General features: G+C 33.6%; 1 protein-coding gene across 13 annotated transcripts in view; it reads left to right on the top strand.

The window, feature by feature from the left end:
• The window catches only part of LOC149781703 (basement membrane-specific heparan sulfate proteoglycan core protein-like), a 438170-nt gene that overhangs the window by 378988 nt on the left and 34149 nt on the right, over window positions 1-25033 (top strand). For 12 of the 13 annotated variants that reach the window (XM_089935800.1, XM_089935799.1, XM_089935797.1 and 9 more), the window contains 3 exons: window positions 2705-2926; window positions 5658-5774; window positions 20940-21026. In XM_089935800.1, the coding sequence (XP_089791926.1) occupies window positions 2705-2926; window positions 5658-5774; window positions 20940-21026 (426 nt within the window). The remainder of the gene's footprint in view (window positions 1-2704; window positions 2927-5657; window positions 5775-20939; window positions 21027-25033) is intronic. The other variant, XM_089935795.1, reaches the window with a different exon arrangement.

Here is a 25033-nt window from a genome sequence, read left to right as displayed (position 1 = left end):
GACAAATGCAAATAGTAAATACATATGAAGAAAGTCACAAGTACATTAAATTTAAATATTTAATATTTTAATTAAAAAAATCACATGCATGATGTGAAATAAATGTAAAACAAACTTTGTCATCATTTTCAAAAGAATGCTATGAATAACCATTGATATAGTTTTAAAACTGTCTTTATAATTATGTTACAGTTCACATCATCTATCACTTTGTTGGTAACAGTCTAAAAAACAAACCAGTCTCGTCACATTAAAAATATCCTTGCTGTCATATCCCCTGCATATATCGTTTAGTCTTTTGTTCCAATCTTTGACAACTTCATTATTAAAATCAGCTGATTCGCCGCTAAGGACAGAACACTTGATATTGTGTCACACTTGAAATCTGTGCAACCATCCGTTACTTGCGGTAAAGTCGTCATATCCCAATTCAGCTAACAAAATTTTTGCTTTTTCTTGTCTTTCAAATCGGGATACAAACGTCTCCTGGCTTAAACAATCTTCCTTTCTCCATCCATTTCACCTTTCCACTTCTGCAGAATTGTTTCATTATCTTTCACGATATTGTTTATCTGAGTCTTCCCGACGTTAGTTTTCTGCAAGGATCCATGATGACACCCCCCCCCGTCAGTTGAATTACTTTCATGTTCTCCTCTAAACTGAGAATTTTTATTTTCCTCGATGACATGTTGATCTTTTTGCAGTAAGTTATTCATGTTGCCAACTGCAATACTGATAAAACAATTTTGTATGCATCTAAACAAATTGCCGTGTGTTTTTAAAGGAAGTGATCTTGTCACGTGATTTGTTTGTCGCAGTCTGGTACCCTATTGTTTTTATACATTTCTTTACACTAAGTGAGAGAAGCCAAAACGGCTTCGATATGTACCATTAACATCAGACATATTTGACCTCGCGGCCACTAGGATTCGTAATTTTGACAATTATTGTCAGTAGGAATAGCCACTGATTACCAAAGTGAACAAGCTCAACATCTTACTAAGGGAAGCCATAAAGGCTACCAAACCATTTTTCTGCTGACTTGGGTATTGTACATCGATACTGCCACTTCTCAGCTGTTACTACTGTTCGATAATTGTAATCTTAACAATTATCAGAGTGACTAAACCAGACATCTTATGATAACACAGCAGTAAGGCTAATTGGATTACATGTACGTACCCTTTTGTATGGATTACAATTTTAGTCTTTCTCAGTTTTTATGGAATAAATTTGGCTTCTTGTGAGGCGTAAATGATATAATACTAACCTTAGTGGTAAATGTACTTTAATCAACACTTCTTTCAGTAACGAAAACCTGACATTGGGAAACAGAAATCGGATTACTTAACACACGTTATGAATAAAATACTGGTTCTGGATACATATTCAAATAAAATGCGGCCGCTTGTGAGGGGTAAATTTTATAATTTTGCACTAATATGCTGGCCGCTGGTTGCGTTAGCCAGGTGGCCTTTCGCGAGGGGTACTTTTGAACACAAACTCGTCGGTGCCAACGGATTTTGGCCGTAAGAAGCGGGTGGCCACTGGTCAGGGGGGCCGTTCAAGAGGGGGACTACTGTAAAAGTGAGTTTCCAGATTAAATTAAGCCTTTTTTCTTGCATGGGTCATAAATAATAAAGGGAACATAAATGATCCAATTGTTCCATGAATTTGACTGTCCCATGTTTCATTGCTGCTTGGGGAAGACAGTAAATCAGCCTTTACATAATCAATACATTCTGACCAAAAAAGCCATTTATATTAGTGGTGGGAATTAGTTAAAATTCAAAGATTCAATTTTAATCTATATTTATATATTTTCTATAGCTTTTTGTTATTACTTTCATTTTGCATACTTTGTAACAATTAAGTTGCTTGAATCCCATAAAATTTAATAGTTTACTGATGCATTGTCATCTGCCAATTTGTTTGCACTCGAATTTTTACTAAAATAATGAAAGGATGTTGGTCATTACTAAAACAGTGGAAGGATGTATGAAATGAAAACTGTTTTTCATATACTTTTCTTTTCCTAGTAAATGTTGTCCCAAAGTCATTCTTTTAAAAAATGAAATCTAGTAATAATTTATATTGTTACAGAAAATGATAATAGAACACTTGGTCGTTTGACTTTTGCAACAGTCCTTCATTATTTTAAGCAGTTGTCATACCTCAACTTCTTCATCACAGTTAATATAGATCCATTTATTGTAGGAGGCACTGCTGTTTTTGCCACTTTTATTAAATGGAAATTTACCTATGATAAGTAATCTGATGGGTCACTAATATGTTCTACCAACTTTTGAGTTCCTGATCCACTTGTTGTACTTCATGTCGAGGGAGTTATTAAAAATTATATAATAAAAATAACATGAAACATTATCATAGATGTAAAAGGTGTCTTGTGATTGGTGAACCAAAGTTCAGCTTAATATAACCTCTTTTCAGTGTCCATCAGATCTCTGTTATGTTGGAGAGGTTTAATTTAATTCGATTGCCATATTAATTGTGTATCTGGTGTGGCAAACTATGTAAAGCATCAGTGTAGATCTTCTTATACATCATGCAGGTCAGGCTCAGCATGGTTCATATTCAATTATTATAGTCACAAATGACTGACCCTGATCTAGCAATACATTATGCAGTGGGAAATCTGAATGCACTTTGTATATGAGTAACTCTGCTAACTTTATTATTTCAGATGTCAACATAATCAATCCGTTATTCAATCGCACCTCCTTCATCTCATACCCAATGGTTCAGGATGCCCTGTTTTCTCTTTCAATCTACATTGTGTTCAAGCCACAATCACTGGAAGATGCCATATTGCTTTATGATGCCAACTCTAAAGATGGAACTGGTGATTTAATGTCACTTATCATCAAGGATAGATATTTAGAGTTTAGATTCGATACTGGATATGGTAAGAGTTCTTTTTACATAGTTCACAGCTTTGCTAGAAACTTCTCAAGAGAGATTAAGAAAGCTAGATTCTTGTATTAGTTATATGTTTCCATTGTGGTAGGTCAGTTTCAAAATAGCTAAGAATTGTGGGAAAGATACTTATGTAACAAATTGGGTATGGTAAGGGGTTGCACAGACACTATAGTGATTACATCATGAGGCTGAGTGGTACTGTTACTTTGGGCTTCTTGCTTTTTTGAAAGAGCATATAGTGTTATTCTTGATTATACGTCCTCCATCCATCTGTTTATGCATTCTTTAATCACACATTAGTTAAGGTTTGTGTTGAAGTCAGTTTTTTTAGGCATTGTTAACCCTGGAGTAAGTTATTTGTTGAACATATGTCTTGATAAGCACAACACAATTCCATCAAAATTTGATAATGTTTACCTACACTGTTTGCTTCATTGATTTCATTTAAGTGTTGCATTTAGGTTATTTTCTTGGGTATGGTGGGCAACAGAGGCATGCTTTTTGTTATGTAAATTTGTCTTCGTGAGTACAGTACCCTCAAACCAAACATAGGTCACTGAAACTGACATTTTGTTGCAGAGACTGGTTAAGTTTGGCATTTAGGTTAGTTTCCCATAAATGATTGGCCACAGAGGCAAGCAGTTGTGTGTAATCATGAGTTTTGGTGAATACAGTGTCATCCCACTTAAATTAGGTCAGTGTGATAACATTTCAAATTTAGGTGAGTGTGAATAAGTTTTGTGTTTGATTCAGTTTTTGAAACAAATTATCTATTACTGGACAAAAAGGTGACTTTCATTTTATAACTTAATATAGATTTTATTTGCCACCCAAATATGTGTTTTACTTGTCATTCCATCCTTCTGTCTGCCCCACCTTTGGTTTGTTTTTTAGAGTAGATTCTAAGGCATTCTTGGTTGCAAGTTTACAGATTTGTTTGTGGATGGCAGTAGGAGTGTACTGGATGTCAGTGGGAGTATGCTGGATGTCAGTGAGAGTGTGTGATACTCATTACCAAAAGTAGCTCACTGAGACCTGGTCATACTTTCATGCACTTTTGTGCTGCAGAGTCAGTAAGTTTTGTGTGTGGTTTCAACATTGCATTAATGTGACCCAAAATTGTCCACTTAATTGACTGTGATTAAAGGAGAGAGGGACAGGGCATTTGTTTTCAGTAAGCACATTTCCATAGGTGTTAACCCTCTGAGATGAAAACCTGCATGCCAGACCAATAAAAACCTTGCAAAGACCAAAAAACCTTACACGAACAAATGTATTCATACCTTATATAAGATCAACAGTTTTAAAACACCAAATGCTATACACAGATTATCATGACACATATTCACATAATTATTTACATTTCTGAATCTTTATTTAATTTCTTTTTTACTTAATAACAGTATCCTTTTCATGCTTTGGCTAAGCAAAGAAGCTTTTGATGGATGCTTCCTACTTCATTTCAGAATTTCTTTCATGCAGTTTTAAGTGTTCCTCCATATCACATATGCTCGACACCACCACTTTAATGTCTTTACTGTATATTTTACAAAAAGCATGTGAAGATCGTAACATGGATACATCAACAATGCCTGGGAAGACTTTAATCCAATCAGCCTGAAGCTTGCCATGACCTCGGTCACTGTCTTCAAGCTTGCGTTTCTTTGAGTTGGGCTCAGCCATTTGATAGATGGAATATTTAAACTAGATGAGAGAAATAAAAATAAAAAATAATTTTTGTTAGATTTGGCATGTCATAGAGGAAGATCTCTTGATATAAATTGGCAGTGTTACATATTTTCGAGTCACTCAGTATCTGTACTAGGTCCGTCATTATGGCAGTGCATCTTCCTGTTTGCATTGCCTATCTGACAAACGTAACTCAAAACTATAAAAGCACAATAAAATGCCAATGCTAAAATCAGTTGAGTATTTATTTTTAATTAGTATATTGTTAAAAAGTTTAATAAATCGACTTTATTTCCACACAGAAAAGTTGGACGAATTGCGGTTACACCACTGTGATTGTCACACTATGTAAAGTACAAAAAGTGATGCAAACTTTATGCATTTGATAGTAATAAGTATAAATAATAAAATAATAATATATAAAATAAAAAAAAACCATACTTACAACACAGGTAGTTAGTCAATATTAGAAATCCAAGTGAGCATCTAATCTCCAAGCGATAAACGACAAGATCTTGACACACTGGAGTTGAACCACGAATGAAACTCATTTCATTATCAAAGAAAAAGTGTGGTTTTGAGTATGATTTGATTGGTTGTTTTGAGCCACCATAGTCTCAATGAATTCTCGTGCTAAAAATATTATGCCAATAGTCCTGGATGCACACAAAAGGAAAAAAAAATTAATTAAAATTTTTTATGAAAAAAACGTACAAAACTGTTGTACGGCTGTAAACTGATAACAGAGGGGAAAAAAGCATACAATCTACGGGTAAACCATACAAGTTGACACCTATGCATTTCTATTTATTTTTTTAAATTTGATAAAGCTCAGGATCATTGTTTGTGAAACTAGTGAGGATTTAGCTTGTCACTTGTTTAATTCAAGCTCTGGTATCTGCATATATATCTTTTTTCCTACAATGTTCTTATGCACAGACAATGAATAAATTATTCAGTCAATCAGTCCAACATTGCATGACATTCTAGCATATGAAACTTGAAGATAAACATTGTTATTGTTCCAGGTCCAGCCATTATCACGAGTCGAAAGCCAATTCGTGTAAATGAATGGACACGAGTTTCAGCATTCCGACGTAACAGGGAGGGAAGCTTAACAATTAATGATGAGGAACCGGTTGTTGGTAAGTGCTGCATCCTCTAATACTGTCAGTTATTTATAGTGGGAATGAAAATACAGTAAATCATTCAATTTTAACCACCACCACCCAACCATACCACCAAATTAAGACCACTACCCAATAGAAACCAGTCATTCCTGTTCACTTTATTAAACTGCAGCTTACATTTTGAAACCAATCAAGCTCCCAATTTAGACTGCTTTTTACAGTCTTACCAGTAGTCTTCATTTGGAGGTTATTTGTATGTTGTATTTATCTTGTGATAAGAAGTTTATTAAGTTTCAGTCCTTTTCAAGTTTTTAGTTTTGCAGGGCTTCTCATTTTTATTCTCTTTTGATAAGCAACAGTCTTGACACGTTAAAACCACATAACTGTTAATCTTTGTATATATATGTCAGCTGATGTTCTTCAGTATTGTATTGATATCGTCAATCTTTTTCAAAAGACCTGACTTTTTTCTTTTTAAAATATGTCCATTTTGTGAGTGCCTATTTGAAAACAGATGATGATCTGTCACGTAAATCTTTAAGATACTGACCTTTGCATGACCTTTCCTATAATCCAGTGAAACAGCAGAATTGTACAATCTGCCAAGCTACAGCTGATTCAAATTTATATTGGCCGAAATTCCTTTTACAGTGTTTGTTCATCATTACTAAAAATAGACGGATGATTTTGCATTGTTTTAAGCTCATGAGAATGACCTTTCAGTTTAACTTTTTGGTGAAATACAAAGAAGTATGTATGCTTCTATTTGTTTGGCTAATTAACTAAATTGAATATTTAAGTCTTGATCACATTATAAAATAATGCAACATACTGGTGCCTGTTTGTTGGCAGAGGTTCTATTTGATAAAGACCAAATATGGACTGATACATAGGAAAGTAAGTGTATTTGAAACACCTAATATTTTCTTCCTTTTACACTTCATTAAACAAACATTCAGTAAATTACTATTTTAGCATCATTACATTTGAGCAAAACTTTAAGTTGGGCATATTAGCAGCAGGAAATTTAACCTATGGGTAAAATATATTTTTGGTGGTATAGATTGAACAGGATTTTCAGATACTCTCAGTACAAATGAGCATCATTTAAGGCAATGCCTGCAAATCTATCTGCTCACTCATTCATATTGCATCCTTGAGCTAGTAAAATTGTAGTAGCTATGATGTTACCATGGCTACAGACATCTAGAGCTCTCCATCTAGGTGGGTGTTAGTGTCAGTGTTCTATGTACATGTTTTCAACATAAAACTGTTAGCTATTATTTAAAGGTGCTGTAGTTTATAGATGGGTGCAGTTATAGAAAGTATTGATTCTTGAACTATTGCTGTGAATTTTTTTCTGTGGATCTTTCTTTATTGCTCTAAATCTATGGATTATGGAAGGAATTCTGTTGTTCCAATAGAAGGATAATTGTTTCTTTGATGCTTAAATTGGTGGTTTGTACAAACTGTGAAATTTATGGAAATTGGTGCCCCACAAAATTGTGATTTCACACCATCTTTTTGTTATATGGTTTATATGTTACATTATGTATGTATGTTCATGGGGCATTTTACATAAATCAGACTTTCTGATCTTTCATAGAATAAGCCATGCCTGGTTTTTCTTGATCTGTTTTGCTTGTAAGGGCACACTGGTTTGCTAAACCAGTAAAGAGAAAAATAAATATGCTCTACTTATCAATTTTACAAATTATTTTTCCCATCCATGTTTCTGTATCTATACGTGGGCATGGAATTTTACTTGCATTCTCTTTCTCAATTCAACACAAATCTCTATTTCACAATGTATATTTGAGGCTCCTGGTTGATGTCTGAGTGGTCTCGTGTGGTTGATTTTACAGAGCAGCAACATCTTAACTCTACATGGGTTTAAGTCTCAGTTCAGCCAGCATGGGTATGTGAGAAAGCTTTCATGTACTTTTTTCCATAGGTCGGTGATGGTTCTTCCGGGGATTTTTCTGGGGTTTTTCTCCACCAGATAAAGTGGCTGTCAAAAATGGTGTCAAACCCAAAACTCCCAAAACTATATATATATATATATATATATATATTTTTTTTTTACGTTATTATGTAATTTAGGCCACCAGCCCATATTACAAAATACAAGTAAATATAATGTGTCATGGTTTAAAAAAGTTAAATATGGTGTTCATCATGGGTATAGATACATCATTTCCAATAATCAGTGCATTATTTTATAAAGATGTTATTACCTTTAAGTATATTAATTCACCTTTCACTTGAATTATCAAAGATTGTCTAAGACAAAAGTGAAATCGATGTAGTTAGAAAGATTTCTTATCATTTTTATATTGCTATGACTCGTTAGGGATACAAATTTTTCTATAGGCAGAAAGAGATAATAAACTTCATTAAAGTATTTCTTTCATATATGGTCGAAAGCTGGACAAACACAAACAAAATGGAATTCACCTTCTACCAAATAAACATTATTTTTCCAGCATAGTTCACAATACCTATTATTTCTTTCAATCCTGCTAGGCCTGCCTGTCTCTATTTTCAGCATATGCACTGATCATCTAAATTTAGCAAGTAATTTCTTAAGAAAGTACTATAATCTACATGAGCAGTATTTCTCCAGTCCTAATTCAGTTTTATACATGCTATAATACCCGCATTTGTTTGAGTTGTTAATATCTATCTAAAGTTAATATCACTTTTGCTGAGTTTTTTAGTGTTGAATCCTTGATTCTTTGCAAAAATAGTGTGATTATTGATTTAAAAGTTGCTTTGTACTCTCTATACAACTATAGGTCAGCTTCAGTTTTTGAGACTTTAAAGCCTCTTATCCAGTAGATTTTATTATATTTTGCCTTATTACATTCTTTATCCCACCAAACTGGTTGCTTTGTTATCATATTAGGCACCATACCTGATGTCTGCAAAATTGAATCTACATTCTGGTATAATAACTGAACTAATATTCCGAGAGAAGTCAGTATCAGCTTCAAGATATCTGAATAGGTCATTATTTACGTCTTCAAAGGTTGTGCTAACCATTCTTACAAATGACTTTATATTGTCTTCAGTAAGATGAAAATATTCCTATTTAGCTGAGTTAGTCTAATTGAACAATATATTGGAAAATGTGTTGATTCATCTCGAGTCCCTATCCCAGAGTTGGTGATATACCTAAATAGTTCAGTGGAACATATCATATAGTCAACTGCGATGCATGTGAACTGACCATTTTTATCATCCAAGAGCCTTCCATTCATAATATGAATATTAAAATTTCTGCATTAATCTATAAACAATAAGCCAAAATTGTTATACACTTTATTGTCTTTTGAATATATCTGCATTTAAAAATTATCTGTATCATAATCAACATTGCATCCATTTACAAAATCAAGTGTATCCTCGGGGATAAAATCTTCAAAATCCTTAAGTCTCGCATCAAAATCTCCCCTTAAGAAAAGATAATTCTATATTGGCTTTTGATCGTAAATAACTTCTCGCTTAATAATTCAATTCCTTCTTCATTAATATTGTTATATATTGGAGAATATTCAGGGTTAATGTATGAAAATACCTTGATTAAATCTTAATCAGTATGAAACATTGCAGAACTACACAATCAGTAAACATATCAAATACTCTTTTTACAAAATTTTTCATTACATCAGCTTTGCACACAAAAGCAGTTACACCTCCTGAATCCCTACCTTTACCCACCTTTTTATGAACGCAACTATAAGTGATATAATCTTCAAGAAAATTGACATATTCTGCTAATGACTTTCCCCAAGTTTCATATAAACCAGTGATATCAAATTTCTTACAATGATGAAGAAAATAACTCTGGTTTTCTTACTTTGCCTGAAACTGATGATGAATGTCCAAGTCCCAAAGAATTGCTTGCCAGATTGATGCTTCATTCCCCATGTCACTTTTTCTTGAGTTGAGCAAGGAACAAATAGTCTCTGATAAAGTAACCACATGTTTTGAAAGGTTATAGCCTTCCTTGATAACTCTGTCACAACACTATATGGATTTGGAGTTATGCAGATGCACAAATTGTCTGGTTGACTTCTTGAGTTTCTTGTAAATTCCCTGACTAAATGAAGCAAATCAGATTTATTGAATCCTGGTCTGAAATTAAAGTCCTCCTCCATGTTTGGGAAGAGACCAGTTCTATGATAATGACAAGACTTAGTTGGCCATAGTTGGCAGCCCCCAGTGAAGAAGGTGGTTGACTATTGTTATAATGACCTTTCCAAATCCTGGTTATCATGTTGTTTATGTCCACCCTGAATGGAATACTGATGACACAGAAATCTCAACCAGATGCAAACTGAGTAATATGGAGATGAGAAACTGCCAAGCAGAGAACAAGTGGCAAATGAGATGAAGCACTAGACTATGGCAAAGCACAAATCCAAACAATATAGTTGGATGCCAAGACTCCCAATCCATGGTCTGTAACTATGTAAAGTCTGAGAAAATGGCTGATCATGTGATTCTACATGTATACCATCTACTTTGGTTGGATCTTTCAATCATGATGCCACTGATGATGAACAGGAAGAGTTCTGATTGTGCACATGTAATAAGCTTTGTTGGCAACATCTCGGTTGATTGTCCATGAAAGAAAATAATGTGCAGACTAGACCCAGTCACCTTTGAATTAAGTTTAGCTGTTACCTTCTTTATGGATTGTCTGACAAAGAATCAGTACGTGAACTAGACATAATGACCCTTGAATTTAACTTTGGTAAGGTGTTTATTTCACATTTTGATGTAGAAATAAATCAAAGACAACTTGATATAATGATATTTGCAAAATCCCATGATTGATGTCCAGTTGCTCAGAGTGTGTGCTCAGCAAAGAATACCTTGGATCTATTGGACATGTCTAGCAAACACAGGGATTTCATGATCACTGGTGAAAACCTTGAATCTGTTGGACATGTCTGGCAAATACAAGCATTTCAGGATCTCTGATAGTACAGTAAAACCTGTTATGAGAGACCACCCCTTCTGCCAACCAAAAGTGGTCCCTCAAGACAGGTGGTTTCTCATAAGAGGTGTGTGAAAATGGACTGGTTTTCAGGGTCAATAGTTAGCATTGTTGAAAAATAAATAATACCCTTGCTCACTGTACATGTATCATATTCTTTATTCATAAATCTTGTTAAATATTGCATGCATTCCTCTCAAAATATCTTTATATAATAAAGATATACATCTATCAAACAACGAGAATAAAATTTATATTTCAACATCACATTAATATGTACAAAAAAATGAACAGTTAGATATGATGTATATATCTTATTTTATACACTTATTCACTTGTTTTTTAAGAAATCCATTATACTTCGTTGTTGACATGTTTTACTCAGCTGTTTGGTCTGAACATGTATCTCCATTTCTGAGCAAAGAAGCAAAATTTTGGGATCACCATGTTGTAAAGCATATTCTTTAATCTCATTTAAATGTTCTATGACTGTAGAATGTGAAATAACTTGAGTCAGAATTTCACCAACAGATGACTCGTTGTCACTATCACTGTCTGCAATTGGAGAAGTACCAGATTTACCTCTCTGAAGAATATCCTCTCCCAGTCTGGCCCTTTGTTGAATACATTAGAAGTTTCTAGACTGATCCATATTGGCATATTCTTCCAAGACTATCAGTTTTGATCAGGTTTTGGGGAAATGTGGAATAAATATATATTATGTACCAATGAATAAAACCAAAAGACATAATTAACTCATCAAGAAACAATACATTTATTCTGAGACAAAGTTTAAATCAACAGCGTTACAGCTCGATAAACAAAGGTTGCGACGATCTGCACCCAGATAAACAGATGGTGGCTTGGTGAAACACTAACAAAAGAAATAAAAAATAATTTTAAAAAAATCCAGAAATGATTCTCACTTACTAGTATTAAAGACAATGAGCTCATTCACCCTCCAGGCATTATGGATTAACTGGAAAGACAAACGATGTACTCAAACCTACACTGAAGCCCTTTCAAAAGATTTTTCACTGGGACATAAGGACTACCGGCATTTTGTAAGTTTTCATAAAGATAAAGAAAAAATATAAAGCTCTAAATTGACTGCATATATTCATCATTACTCCCTTTTTGATGTTACTCTTACTGGCTATTCACATGACTTCGGCACTACAATGGCGGTTAGTGACACGTACTTTAGTCTGGTTTACTGCAGTTTACAAATGACACTGTACGCTGGAGTTGTAAATTTCACAAAACTGGTACTGTAGCAAGACAAATTCTTTTTTAATACTTTATTAGAGCAATCTTTACTATTTATGCAGTCTTTGTTACAAAGGATTAAATGATGGTTAGAGGTGTTTATCTCGATATATGGTTGTTCAACTATAGTGTTATTTAATGTGCACTTTGTTTGCATACTACATTTATCCCAAGCTCTAGTGTTTACAAAGGATTAAGTTAAGGTCATTGGTGTCAATCTGTTTTGTTTTTTTGACAATGCAGTCATTCATAGCAGCGTCAAAATGCATATTTTGCCAATAAATCGCGGTCGCTGGTTGCGTTCAGCAGGTGGTCGTTCATAACAGAGCGTTTATATAGTAAAATTGATCCGTGCATTATGATTGTGGTCGGAAATGACAGGTGGTCGCTCATAGCAGAGGTTGCTCATGACAGGTTTTACTGTAATCTTCCAAAGTGCAAATGAACATTTTGATGCATTTGAAAATAACCGACATGTATTGACTACTTATAATACATATTAATTAAAAATGAATTGTTTTTGCTCCTCCAGAGGTTTCAACAGGTGGTAGCAGCAAACAATAAGTTTATCCCAGTAATTTATTATAGCTTTTCCAATGCATTTTTTGTGCTTTTATTTGTTTAAGAAAGTGTATTTAAACAGTGTTCTTGTCACTAATCATGATTTTGCCACATCTGCACTTTGGTAAATCTTGTCACTTCCTATACAAAATTTTCCAGACGAATTTCAGACGAGTTTTTTTAAGCGCTTTCTGCCTAAAGCATAACTGCTCATATTAAGGGAGCTTAGGCAAATTTGAAGGGGAATTTAGGTGGATTCTGAGCAGAATTTTAGACAAAATATGCAAATTAGCTGTGCTAATATTCCGCTTGAATAAAAAGATTTCCGCCTGAAATCCTGTACAAAATTTTCAGGCAGACTTTAGGCAGATTTCAGACGGGTTTCTTAAGTGATGCCTAACCATAAACTTAAAGAAGTTTATGTGAATTTCAGATTGATTTCTATTAGAGTTTTAGGCAAAATATGAGATACAGATTAGTTGTTCTAAGATTCCACTTAAACAAAAAATCCATCTAAGATTTCTGCCTGAAATAAAATTCTACCTGAAAAAAAGCCTGAAATTTCCTCCTGAAATGAAAATCTGCCTAAAATTTCCATCTAAAAAAAGGCTGTCTAAAATGTCTACATAAATATCATCCAATACAAAATCAGCTTCAGATTTCTATTAAACTGCCTAATGATTTTTAGACATCATTGGGAATCAATGATAAAAATTCACAAACATTTTAAAAATGTATCATAAATTTTATTTTGACAGACATTATCAAACAAGATTTAGGTTTTTCTTGTACTCATTTTCTTTCTTGCATACAAAACCTAATCCATGATGGTATCGTGTAAGTCTTTTTCATTTCACTGAAAGTTTGGTGAGATTTCACAAAAATTCTGACCAAAACTTTTACTGAAATTCTGGTGAGGTGTCAAAAAAACATTAGTCAAAACATTCACTTAACTTTTGGTGAGATCTCTAACATTTAATTGAAAGTTTTGTGAGAGTTTACTATAACATTGGTGAGATTTCACTAAAATTTAAATCATTATATAGTATTTTACTAAGGTTTCAGTAATTTTCAGACATTTCTAAAAGTTTCAAATAAATAATGGATATGAATTAAAGAGGACTTTATTAACCAAGGTGATATTTCAGTGTACATGATACAAAATTATACAACTGCTCTGGTGGCCTAGTGTTAGAGCATCTGCCTTGGATGCGGGAGGTCATGTGTTCGATCACCAGCCGAGTCATACCAAAGACTTAAAAAAATGGTACTTACAGCTGCCTCACTTGGCACACAGCATCAAGAGGTTAGTGTTAGGACCGGTCGGCTTGGTGTCATTATAACGTGACTGGGTGGGACATCATTCTACATGTCTGCGGCATGATGCCCCAGTGCTAGACTTCACTATAAACTGCCACACTGCAGACATCATAGCGATATGACTAAAAATTGTTAAAGCTATGTTAAAAATCCAAATCACATACACACACGCAAAATTATACAGATGTTGCAATTATATGACATCCAAGGCAAGAGATATGGTTAATTGTTGTAGGGTTTAATGCCATTTTTCAGCACATGATAGGCTATACATGGCGGCCAGTATTAATGGTGGAGGAAGATCCCAGGAAAATCCCAGAAAGAACCACCTACCCATGAGGAGTTACTGGCAAGCTTTCTCACATACCCACATTGGCTGAATTGGAGATTCAAACCGATACAGGATATGGTTAATAAAAATAATGACAATAATATATAAAATAAGGACTTTATTTAGCAACAGTAACTCAATTAGTGTGATTTGGGGGTGTGTGTGAGTGTGATTTAGATGTTTTGTTACAGTATTGTGGAATGCAAACGTTTCAAGAAATAGAAATGGTGGATATACATAATCTTTGCATATATTGTACCTCCTGGTCCAGTTTTTATATATGCAAGGTTTCTGTCTGTTGTTGCCTGCAATTAGGCCAGAATAATTTGGTTCACAATATGGATAACATACATTTACGTAGGTCACCACACCTTTGACTATTTTTTTATAACCTTTTGTCATTCTCCAGTACACAATAGACATATTAAGTTTGTGCATTTTGATTTATTTTTTTAATCAAATTGTTTGTTTTTTTGTTCCATTATTTATCTCATTTTCTGTAGGTTTCCTCTACATTCAGACATGTATAAAATAGTTCAGGCTTCTATTCAACAGTTGTTTGATTGTTTGGGTTTTGTTTGTAAATTGTCTCATCGCCATGTGAATATTCTGATTAACTCAAAACATTGGGCAATGGTTTCAGACAGTGCAGTTGCCATTTGTTGTATGAAAACACACCCTCATGTATGTACTACAAGAAAGGGACTTTTAGATCTACGCACATAGTCCTTAGACAGGGATTATTACAGGATAAGGCAGTGTTTTCATGAAGAGTCATCAGCCAGTTTAAAAATTTGCTTTTACAAATTGTAAAATTTAAACCGTCTACCTTTATAACAGTAGCATTTTTTGTTACATTGATGCGTTAATCTAGCCTGGTACTTTTGAATTTGACCTGGCTTCTGTAAATGATAATGAGAAGAATGATGAAGAAGAATTTTCATTGAGGTATAAATAGGCATTTTTGTTTGGAATCTGACTTCTTGCATTCAGATAGAGATACACTTTTTTTATTGGAAAACAACCATACCTTTTGAGATGATAAAAAAAATCTGTTGCCATCCCTGCTGAAAGTAAGATGTCCATGATATCAAATATTTTTATTAAGAATTTTCTCTCTATCTTTTGTACCTTGGTATTTACGAAAATATGGTCTTTTCTTTAAATGCATCTGGACTGTAACTTTAATTGCCCCCAAATAGAAGCATCACTGTTAAAACATTACAAAGCCAATGTAATTATAAAAACATTTTTGTTCTTTATTTTACTGAGAAAAGAAAGCGAATGAATTTAATTTCTGACATAATATTGAGATAAGTAAACCTGTGCAGTTTAAGGGTATCAGTTTTTCCAGAGAAATATATGCTACACAAGAGATACTCTGATCCAGTGGAATTTGAGAAGTGGAAATGTGATATTTACTGTACAAAATGCTGTCAACAGAAATAAACATGCATATGAAGCTTTTTTCTAAGAGTTGTTCCAATGTTCTGTTGGCTCTTATTCATTATCTTTTGTTATGTTCTCATTAAAACCAGTTTATATGTCTGCCCACTTGTTTGTTTATCCATATGCTTGTCTGTCTACATATTAGTCAGTGATATTCTTGTCAGTCTGTCATGTTGGACCACCAGAATTGTAATCCAAGGGTTATGGTTTTGAGTGATACCCACACTGGTTGCCTGCCTCAGTGCTTCACTGGGAAATGATCTTATCTCACATTTCTTTGACATGTAACTAGTAGCATTATGAAAGTGCCAGAGTCATGCACCATAAACACTGACAGCATGTATCATTGATAAAGTCTGTAAGACTGCAAAGCCACACTCCCAAACAATTGGCAGCATGTATCCATGATACATTGAATCTTGTATGACTGCAAAGCCACACTGCATAAGCATTGAATCCTTGATACATTGAATCTTGTATGACTGCAAAGCCACTCTGCATTAGCATTGAATCCTTGATACATTGAATTTTGTATGACTGCAAAGCCACTCTGCATAAGCATTGAATCCTTGATACATTGAATTTTGTATGACTGCAAAGCCACTCTGCATAAGCATTGAATCCTTGATACATTGAATTTTGTATGACTGCAAAGCCACTCTGCATAATCATTGAGTCCATGATACATTGAATCTTGTATGCCTGCAAAGCCACACTGCTTAAGCATTGAATCTTGTATGCCTGCAAAGCCACTCTGCATAAGCATTGAATTCTTGATACATTGAATCTTGTATGACTGCAAACCCACTCTGCATAAGCATTGAATCCTTGATAATTGAATTTTGTATGACTGCAAAGCCACTCTGCATAAGCATTGAATTATTGATACATTGAATCTTGTATGACTGCAGAGCCACTCTGCATAAGCATTGAATCCTTGATACATTGAATATTGTATGACTGCAAAGCCACACTGCATAAGCATTGACAGCATATATCCTTGATACATTACATTTTTATGACTGGTCTCTCTTTCTCTCTATTTGAATGATTTTGAAAGATTTATGAAAATTAAAATTAAAATCAATTTTGGCCTGGCAATGTCAGTTTTATTCATACCATACCTCAAATAATTTTTTAGAAAAATATCATAAACTAAAATAATATAACTGAATAATGCTTTTTTTCTATGGACTGATAATGGAAACTTAAAGAATAAGCATAATGAAGTGATTGTTTGTAAGCTTCACACATTCAGTAAGTTTTTGATTCATGAAAACAACTTACATTGGTCCGCTAACTGATTCACTATCTTGTTCCAACAATGACAGGGGCCCCGAGTGGCCAAGTGGTCTAACGCACTCTCCGTTACAGATCACTGCCATCTCACCTCTGTCTGTGTGGGTTCAAGTCTCGAATTCAGCCTATGTGGATATGTGAGAAAGCTTGCCAGTAGCTTCTCGTGGGTCGGTGGTTCTTTCCGGGATTTTCTCGGGTTCTTCCGTCACCATTAATACTGGCCACCATGTATAGCCTATCATGTGCTGAAAAATGGCATTAAACCCTACAACAACAACAACAACAACAACAACCAACAATGACAAAATAAGTCACTGAATGTTCCATTTATGAAAGTTTTATCTTTTAATAATATAATGCAAGCACTGTAAAACATAAAACATTTATTGAGTGATCATAACTGTATATATAATTTTCAGGTTCATAGAGGTACATTTGCAACATTATAGCCTGAGAAAGCAAAGACCACCACTCCACTTAAAAGTGTAACTTCATTGTAGAAGGAATTTATTTTGTAGTAAAGTAACCCTTTACAAAATGAATTTGAACTACAATGCAGCATTTAGTACATTGTGTTATGAGTGGTAGTTAACAAATGCCATTGATTCATGATGTCATATGCAGGACCTTTTATTATGAATGGTATGTAACAAATGCCATTGACCTGTAATACCATGTATCATGAATGGTATGTAACAAATGCTATTGACCTGTAAAACCATGTATCATGAATGGTATGTTACAAATGCTATTGACCTGTAATACCATGTATCATGAATGGTATGTTACAAATGCTATTGAAACATAATGTGACCTGTAATACCATGTATCATGAATGGTATGTTACAAATGCTATTGAAACACAATGTGATCTGTAATATCTTGTATCATGAGTGTTATGTAACAAATGCCATTGAACTCAAATGTGACCTGTAATACCTTTTATCATTAATGGTATGTAATAAATACCATCAGACTATGGTATGACATGTGCCTTGTATCATGAATGGTTTGAAACAAATGCTATTGAAATATGGTGTAACATATATTATGCATTATGAATGGTATAAAACAAATGCCATTGAAAAAGTGAAGTACGCTATCATCAGATACCAGGGTAAAAGTAAGCAAAACAATGTGGATTTGATTCTGTCTCAAGTTTGTCTTTATTTTGGTAAGTACTTTGTTACAAAGAATTAAACAAGTTGTTTCTATTTAATATAATTACATCTTTACAGCTAGGATGCATATTAGTTGGTTTTTTATTAGGGTAATTGGTGAATGGTTGCTGTACCAGAAATATCTGTATTATTGGGTTATTTGCCAACTTTCTTGACAATAGTGGAGGTTTGTTCATTGGGTATTGTAGTTTAAAGGGGGTCATTTTAGAAGTCCACATCAGTGAATAATTATATAGCATGAAAAGGTTTGCTTAATTAGTTATATCAAATGAAAATCCTTCTTAGTTTGGAGTAAATTTGGTGAAATTAACTATTGATTAAAATATTGGAACAAAACTGTTGTGGCCTTAACTAAAAAACTGAAACTGTGATGGCAGACTAGATATTTAACATGCTAAGCTTTTTATTACTGCAACTCTACCAGTGCCACTGTGCATTCTGTTTTATCTGTAAAAATATAATTTGTTTCAAAAGTTAACATTTTCCAGCTCAAACTGTTCTTAATCATACTCCCCAGTTACTTCCCATGCATCTTGCTTTCCTGGTTTGATGAAAAGATGTCTTTTCAGTGACATATATGGTGTAGTCTGCTGAATAAATTGTAAAATAAAATTCTTCATAGATTGTTTATACCTTTCTGGCAGTATTGTTAACCTCTCAAAACTCTTCATTTAAATTACACAAATGAAGAATTGTCTGAGAACATGACCTCACAAAGTGGCAAGCAAGACATAAACATTTTGTAAAGGTTTTGTTAAAGTTGCATATCTTTCTTAAGCCCCTTGACAAAAATCTAATCATATATGGTATTTAATTATTGTAAAGGTAAGACAATATATTTTATGAAATGCTTGCTTGCCCCCTCTCTTTTTTGAGGTCAGGGTCATAGTTATAGAAACTTTTTGCATTATGAGTTTGGCAAAAGGTTTTCATTTGCTAATCTTTCCTAAATCACTTGATATATTAACATGATACTTGGCAGTAGTCATGAAGCCAAGAGAAAGAAAAGTGCATTAAGGCTCTGGTTGAAATGAAAGAAAATTTTATTATATTTCCTGAACCTTCACTCCAAGACCAATGCAGCCAAAAACCAGAAAGAGTTCAGAAGCAAACAGCAAGTTTTTTTCATGGTACTGACGAACCAGTAGCATCTGAACTATGCTGAAGGACCTCCAATGGGAAGACTTGTGAACTGATCGTCAACAGAGCATGATCATCATGATGTACTGGATTGGATCATCAACCGTCTGGTTGAAAAGCTGACAGTAGGGTACTTGATCCCAGCAGAAGCATCAACCAGAGGCCATGCCAGCAAATAATGAGTACCACACTGCTCTGCAGATGCATATAGGAGTTCTTTCTTTCCCTCAGATGTCCATCTTTGGAATTACTTGCAAGTGATCTTAGCTTGGACACAGTGTGTCGTAACCAATTTAAACTTGTACACAGAGCTTTCATTTACACATGTACATAGTTCACCACAGTGAGATTATGCCCCCATAAGGGCCAAGCACTTAACTGGAAGAAGAGGAACCCCTTGATGGATTTAGTTCACACATTGGATGAACCATTTTTAAGCTAAGATAATTTGTACTGTGACATGCTCAATCAGCATTTATGCTTACGGTAAATGTCACACTTTACAGAAATACTTTGACCATTTACTTGAAATCAAGGCATGGGCCTTCTTGTTAGAAATTAGTATTTTTCCAAGCATCACCACATCAGAGGGGTTTGCTAGTTCAAACTGTGTTTTTTATGTTGCACAATGATTTATCTGATATGAGTTAATGATCAATCATTATTTTAGAAATATTTTTTTAAACTTCAAAAGAAGTTTTAATAAATGACATAGGAAGTTGATTTGCTAAGAATCAAACCAAGAGAAAACTATATTGTTTGTGCATATTGTTTATTTTGATTTTTGTCAAATTTGACCCAGAGGTGACATTGTATTTAAAATTGCCTGAAATAATACTTGCAGTGGATCAGTGAATATTTCCAGGTTTTATCAGAATGCCATTTCAATATGACAGCACATATCCATAGATAATGGCACAACTCACAACAGACACATTAATATTTATTCTCGTTCATCTAATTTATTTATTATTTATTAATAGCTATTAATTGTTAAGTGTTTTTTTTTTAAAAGTAGATTAATTTTTATAGAAACTAGTTTTGACAATCTGTCTACTGGTATGTAGTGTTTTTAATACTAATATATGGTAGCTCTATAGAAGTAGTCTTGTAAAAGTTTATTTGTATTATTTGACTGTTTAATTTTTTTGCAGCGATGTGAAGTGTCCAAAAGTCCAGAACAAATTGCTTAGGCACAAGTTTTTTTTTTTATTCCCTGTAATTCTAATGGTAAATTTGAAGATACAGATTATTGGACTAAATTTTATTCCATTACCATGAAGAATTGGATGTTTTACATTGGAAATGAACTAATATGAACTTTCTTTTGAAATAATAGAATCACCATCATCAACTATATTGATTATTTATGTTTGATTGAAAGACTCTTTTAAAATGAAGGCTGTCATATTTAGTTATTGATAGGGCATGGAATCTGAGGTCAGTGTGACAGATTTATATATTTGGCAATAATTTGAAATCAGTTATTTATTCTGTTTTATGTGACCTATTTCATTTTTTATGGAAGGAAAAAAAGACAGCTTGTAGAAGCATTTTGATATGGACTTGTGTATATTTTGTTGAACTAACTATTAATGATCAACATTTTTCTTTCAACCCAGAGTCTTTGTGGAACTTGAACAACAACAACAACTTACGAAACGACTATCTCGACTACTACCGTTATAAATCTAAGCGTTTTAGGAGAGGTATTCATCATGGTTACATGTCTGGTTCTATGTTTCACCTTACTGTCAAATACACAGGCACTGTTCATGGCTCCGCAGCATATCTGCAGGGTGTTAAGAATGTTTGTTCTGATACTTCTAAAGATTAAAATGATGGCAAATAGCACTAGTATTTTCCTGGTGTTTAATAGCTAATGAAAATGTTCAGTTCTTAATTGCTAACTTTTGAGACAAGTTTTCATAACACCCTGTAGTAGAAAAAATTCATATTTTAGCAAAACTGTGCAGTATTTCATGTGAAATTTGCAATCTCTGCATCTGGGGTATTGTTTTACCTCTCAACATCTCTGCCTCTGGGGTATATTGTTTTGCCTCTCTGCATCTCTACCTGGGGTATTGTTTTGCCTCTGCATCTCTACCTGGGGTATTGTTTTGCCTTTCTGCTTGATGCTTTTCTAGGTAGGTATGGCACTATGGTTATTTCTCATATCTGTCCATGGTTGATTATTACTAACATTTAAACAATTTATTTACTTTAGCTAAATGTCTATAAGAAGAAAAAAAGACATTTTTCAATAGTTAAGCCAAAATAATATTTCAGATATCCATTACCTAATTTCTGCACTGTAAAATTCATTTCTTGGAGTTTATAGTGGCTGCCAATTTACTTCTTGTTACCATGGTATAAACCTCACATTTCGGTTAACTCCTCTTTGGAATATTTAAAAACTGTAAAACTCTTAACTTACACATCAGTGAAGCTATTCCTTGAAAACATCACTGAATTATATTTAAAAGTCTTTCATGTAAAAAGGATGACACATTAAAAAAACTATTAAATAATGGCAGTAAGTTAAAGTAAATGCGAATATAGCCTTGTTTAATATACAAAATTTCTTTACTAATGAAGACTGTACTCTGTGCTTGAAATGTTTCAGTGTTCATTTGTAGAAATTATTATTATTATTTTTGTGTGTGTGAGGATTTGGCCAAGATACTTTGCCTCCATTGCCCAGCAGAACTAACCAAACAAATCCTAAGGGCAAAGCACACCATAAAGTTGGGTTTGGACCAACCAAATACTACGAGTAAAGCACACAATAAAGCAGTTTGGACAAACCAAATTGTACGAGGAAAACACACCATAAAGCAGTTTGGACTAACCAAATCCTTAGGACAAAACACACCATAGAGAAGGGGTTTGTACCAAACAAGAGCCCAAATGTTTTGCATCTCTAATTTACCACAGTCAAGTATAAATACAAGTATACACAGTTTACACTCTATTAAAAGGGAGCAGCATCCATTACACTCCAACCAATTAATTATTTAAGTGTCAGTGCAAAATAATTTTGAAATAAAAAAGCTCGAATTTATTTGCTAATGATGCAGTTTAAAAAAATAATAATAATACATCATTAGTATGATATACTACAGAAATAAAGTATATAGATAAAGATACCACTTAGGATTGTGACATGCTTGTGTCTTTGACCTTTTTTCTTATGGATCGGTGATAATCTGGACTTTCAGAGTAAGAGAGGAAGTCTTTTCTAGAAAATTGGTGTTGAAAATGCCAAGACATTTTTGTATAAAAAAGTCTAGATCAATGAAACAGCACAGCATACAGCGTCCTTCTTTATAACACTGTTCAAAATTTGATATTAATTTAATGGACTTCCTTGATATACCTTCATTATGAGAGTAGCATTGGTGTACTGAGGTTTTTTTAATTGAGACCAGTGTTTAAAGTAATGCATCATGCAGGCATGCTATTTTATTTTAAACATTCAATCAAAAACAAAATATGCTTAGAACAGATTTGACAATCTTATGTTTATGCTTTGGTATGAGGTTATTGCACAACTTTGTAGAGCTTTATTTTGAACAATGACATGACAGCAGCAGCTACAGTCATTGTGTTTTATTCAGCTTATGTAGCTCATGCCAATAGCAATAAATTTCAGAATTTGATTCATTTAGTTGCATACAAAAAAGTCCATAGCAACTCAAACTCACCCACATTTTATTATATCAGATTGACTGTTCAGTCTTAATAGGTACCAGCAGCTTGTACATTCATTTATAACATTTTGACGGTGATTCTTAATGCGTACCAGCAGCTTGTACATTCATTTATAACATTCCGATGGTGATTCTTAATGGGTACCAGCAGCTTGTACATTCATTTATAACATTCCGATGGTGATTCTTAATGGGTACCAGCAGCTTGTACATTCATTTATAACATTCCAATGGTGATTCTTAATGGGTACCAGCAGCTTGTACATTCATTTATAACATTCCGATGGTGATTCTTAATGGGTACCAGAAGCTTGTACATTCATTTATAACATTCTAATGGTGATTCTTAATGGGTACCAGCAGCTTGTACATTCATGTATTACATTCCGATGGTGATTCTTAATGGGTACCAGCAGCTTGTACATTCATTTATAACATTCTAATGGTGATTTTTAATGGGTACCAGCAGCTTGTACATTCATCTATTACATTCCAGTGGTGATTCTTAACGGGTACAAGCAACTGGCACATTCATTTATTGTATTCTGATGTTGATTTGCATAGTACCAGCATCTTCATTCTAATGTTACTTATATAGCACCAGGAACTAGTACATTCATTTCATTTCATGATATATGTCTTACACTACCATTATATATCACCATAAAATATTGATATTCTTGATGCATTCATTTTCTGTTTGATTCAGTTTTAAATATCTTTGCACATTTCTTGGCATGGGTATTAATAATTTATAATGTGTGTTCATTCGAGTTTGCTTTTACTAATGGAATAAGGCACTCATAAATATGCTCCATTTGTATGTTGCTAAATTTTGCTTCATTTGATGTTGCTTTAGCTTTGGTATTTTGCATTTCATTTTGTCTGCAAAACAATTTTAGCTTACCATTGGAACAGACTAAAACCAAATATTTCTATGAATGATATGTAGTTACTTTCTAACTTGCTAAAATGTAGAAACAACCATTCATTCAAAGAAGTTTGTTAGTATGATAGCACAAAAGATAAACTTATGTTTTACAGGCATATTTATTTGCATATGAAGATGATGTTGAATTTTCAGACTATTCCAGCAGTTTTTAGTGCTCTAGGTTGAAGATGAGAAGAGATTATACAGTGGACTTAAATCTGTCATCTGTCTGTCAGTTGTCTGTTAGCACTTAACTGTTATCTTGGCCATCTTCAAAGTCTTGATATTGCTACTCTTCAAGGATGGTCATTATTTATTTAATAAATAGTCCAAAATGAAAATGGTGTCAGTATCATGTCTAACATGGTCACTGTCTTGGTGTTTTTGCTAAAAGTCTTGATATGGGCCTAAAAGAAAATGATCCTAATCTGATGTCCAACATAGCCACCATCTCAAAAATCTTATTACATGCATTGCTACTCCCCCTGAATGAAGATCATTATCACAACATTGGCTTTTCACTAAAAGACTTCCTATGAAATGTAGTTGGTCCTAAATGAAGAGTTGGCCAAGCTGATTTCCAGTATGATTGTCATAGTGGCCATCTAAAGAATCTTGTGTTATGCACTTTTTCGTAAATGCAGATAGTCCCAATGTAACCTTAAAAATATTTTGCATCAGTAGCCATCTTGAAATTCTTGGTATGACAAATTCTGATTGGATGGACATGGATTTTCCACTAAAAGATTTCCATGTTGTTTGTCCAGAATGAAAATGGGCCAGCTTTAAAATGGTGTCATATCTTGCAATTCTAAACATACAGATTTGCATGTGGGATAAAACACTTTTTTTGCAATATGTCATTGGCCTGAAAGAAAAATGGTGACATTAATATGATCTCCTTTATAGTTATATTTCTTGTGTAATGAAAGTCTGTTAACATGGTTAGATGAATGAAATTTGGTAGGCATGTTTTTATGCATTTTAGATGATTTTAGTAGATTTGTAATAGTAATTCAGCAAATCATTTAGAAGCTTTCAATTTTATTTATACTTTTGATCAACATACATG

This window comes from Sinohyriopsis cumingii, chromosome 15 (assembly GCF_028554795.1).
Source record: "Sinohyriopsis cumingii isolate HCF-2022 chromosome 15, ASM2855479v2, whole genome shotgun sequence".
Lineage (NCBI taxonomy): Eukaryota > Metazoa > Mollusca > Bivalvia > Unionida > Unionidae > Sinohyriopsis > Sinohyriopsis cumingii.
This window is presented reverse-complemented; position numbering and strand designations above follow the sequence as displayed.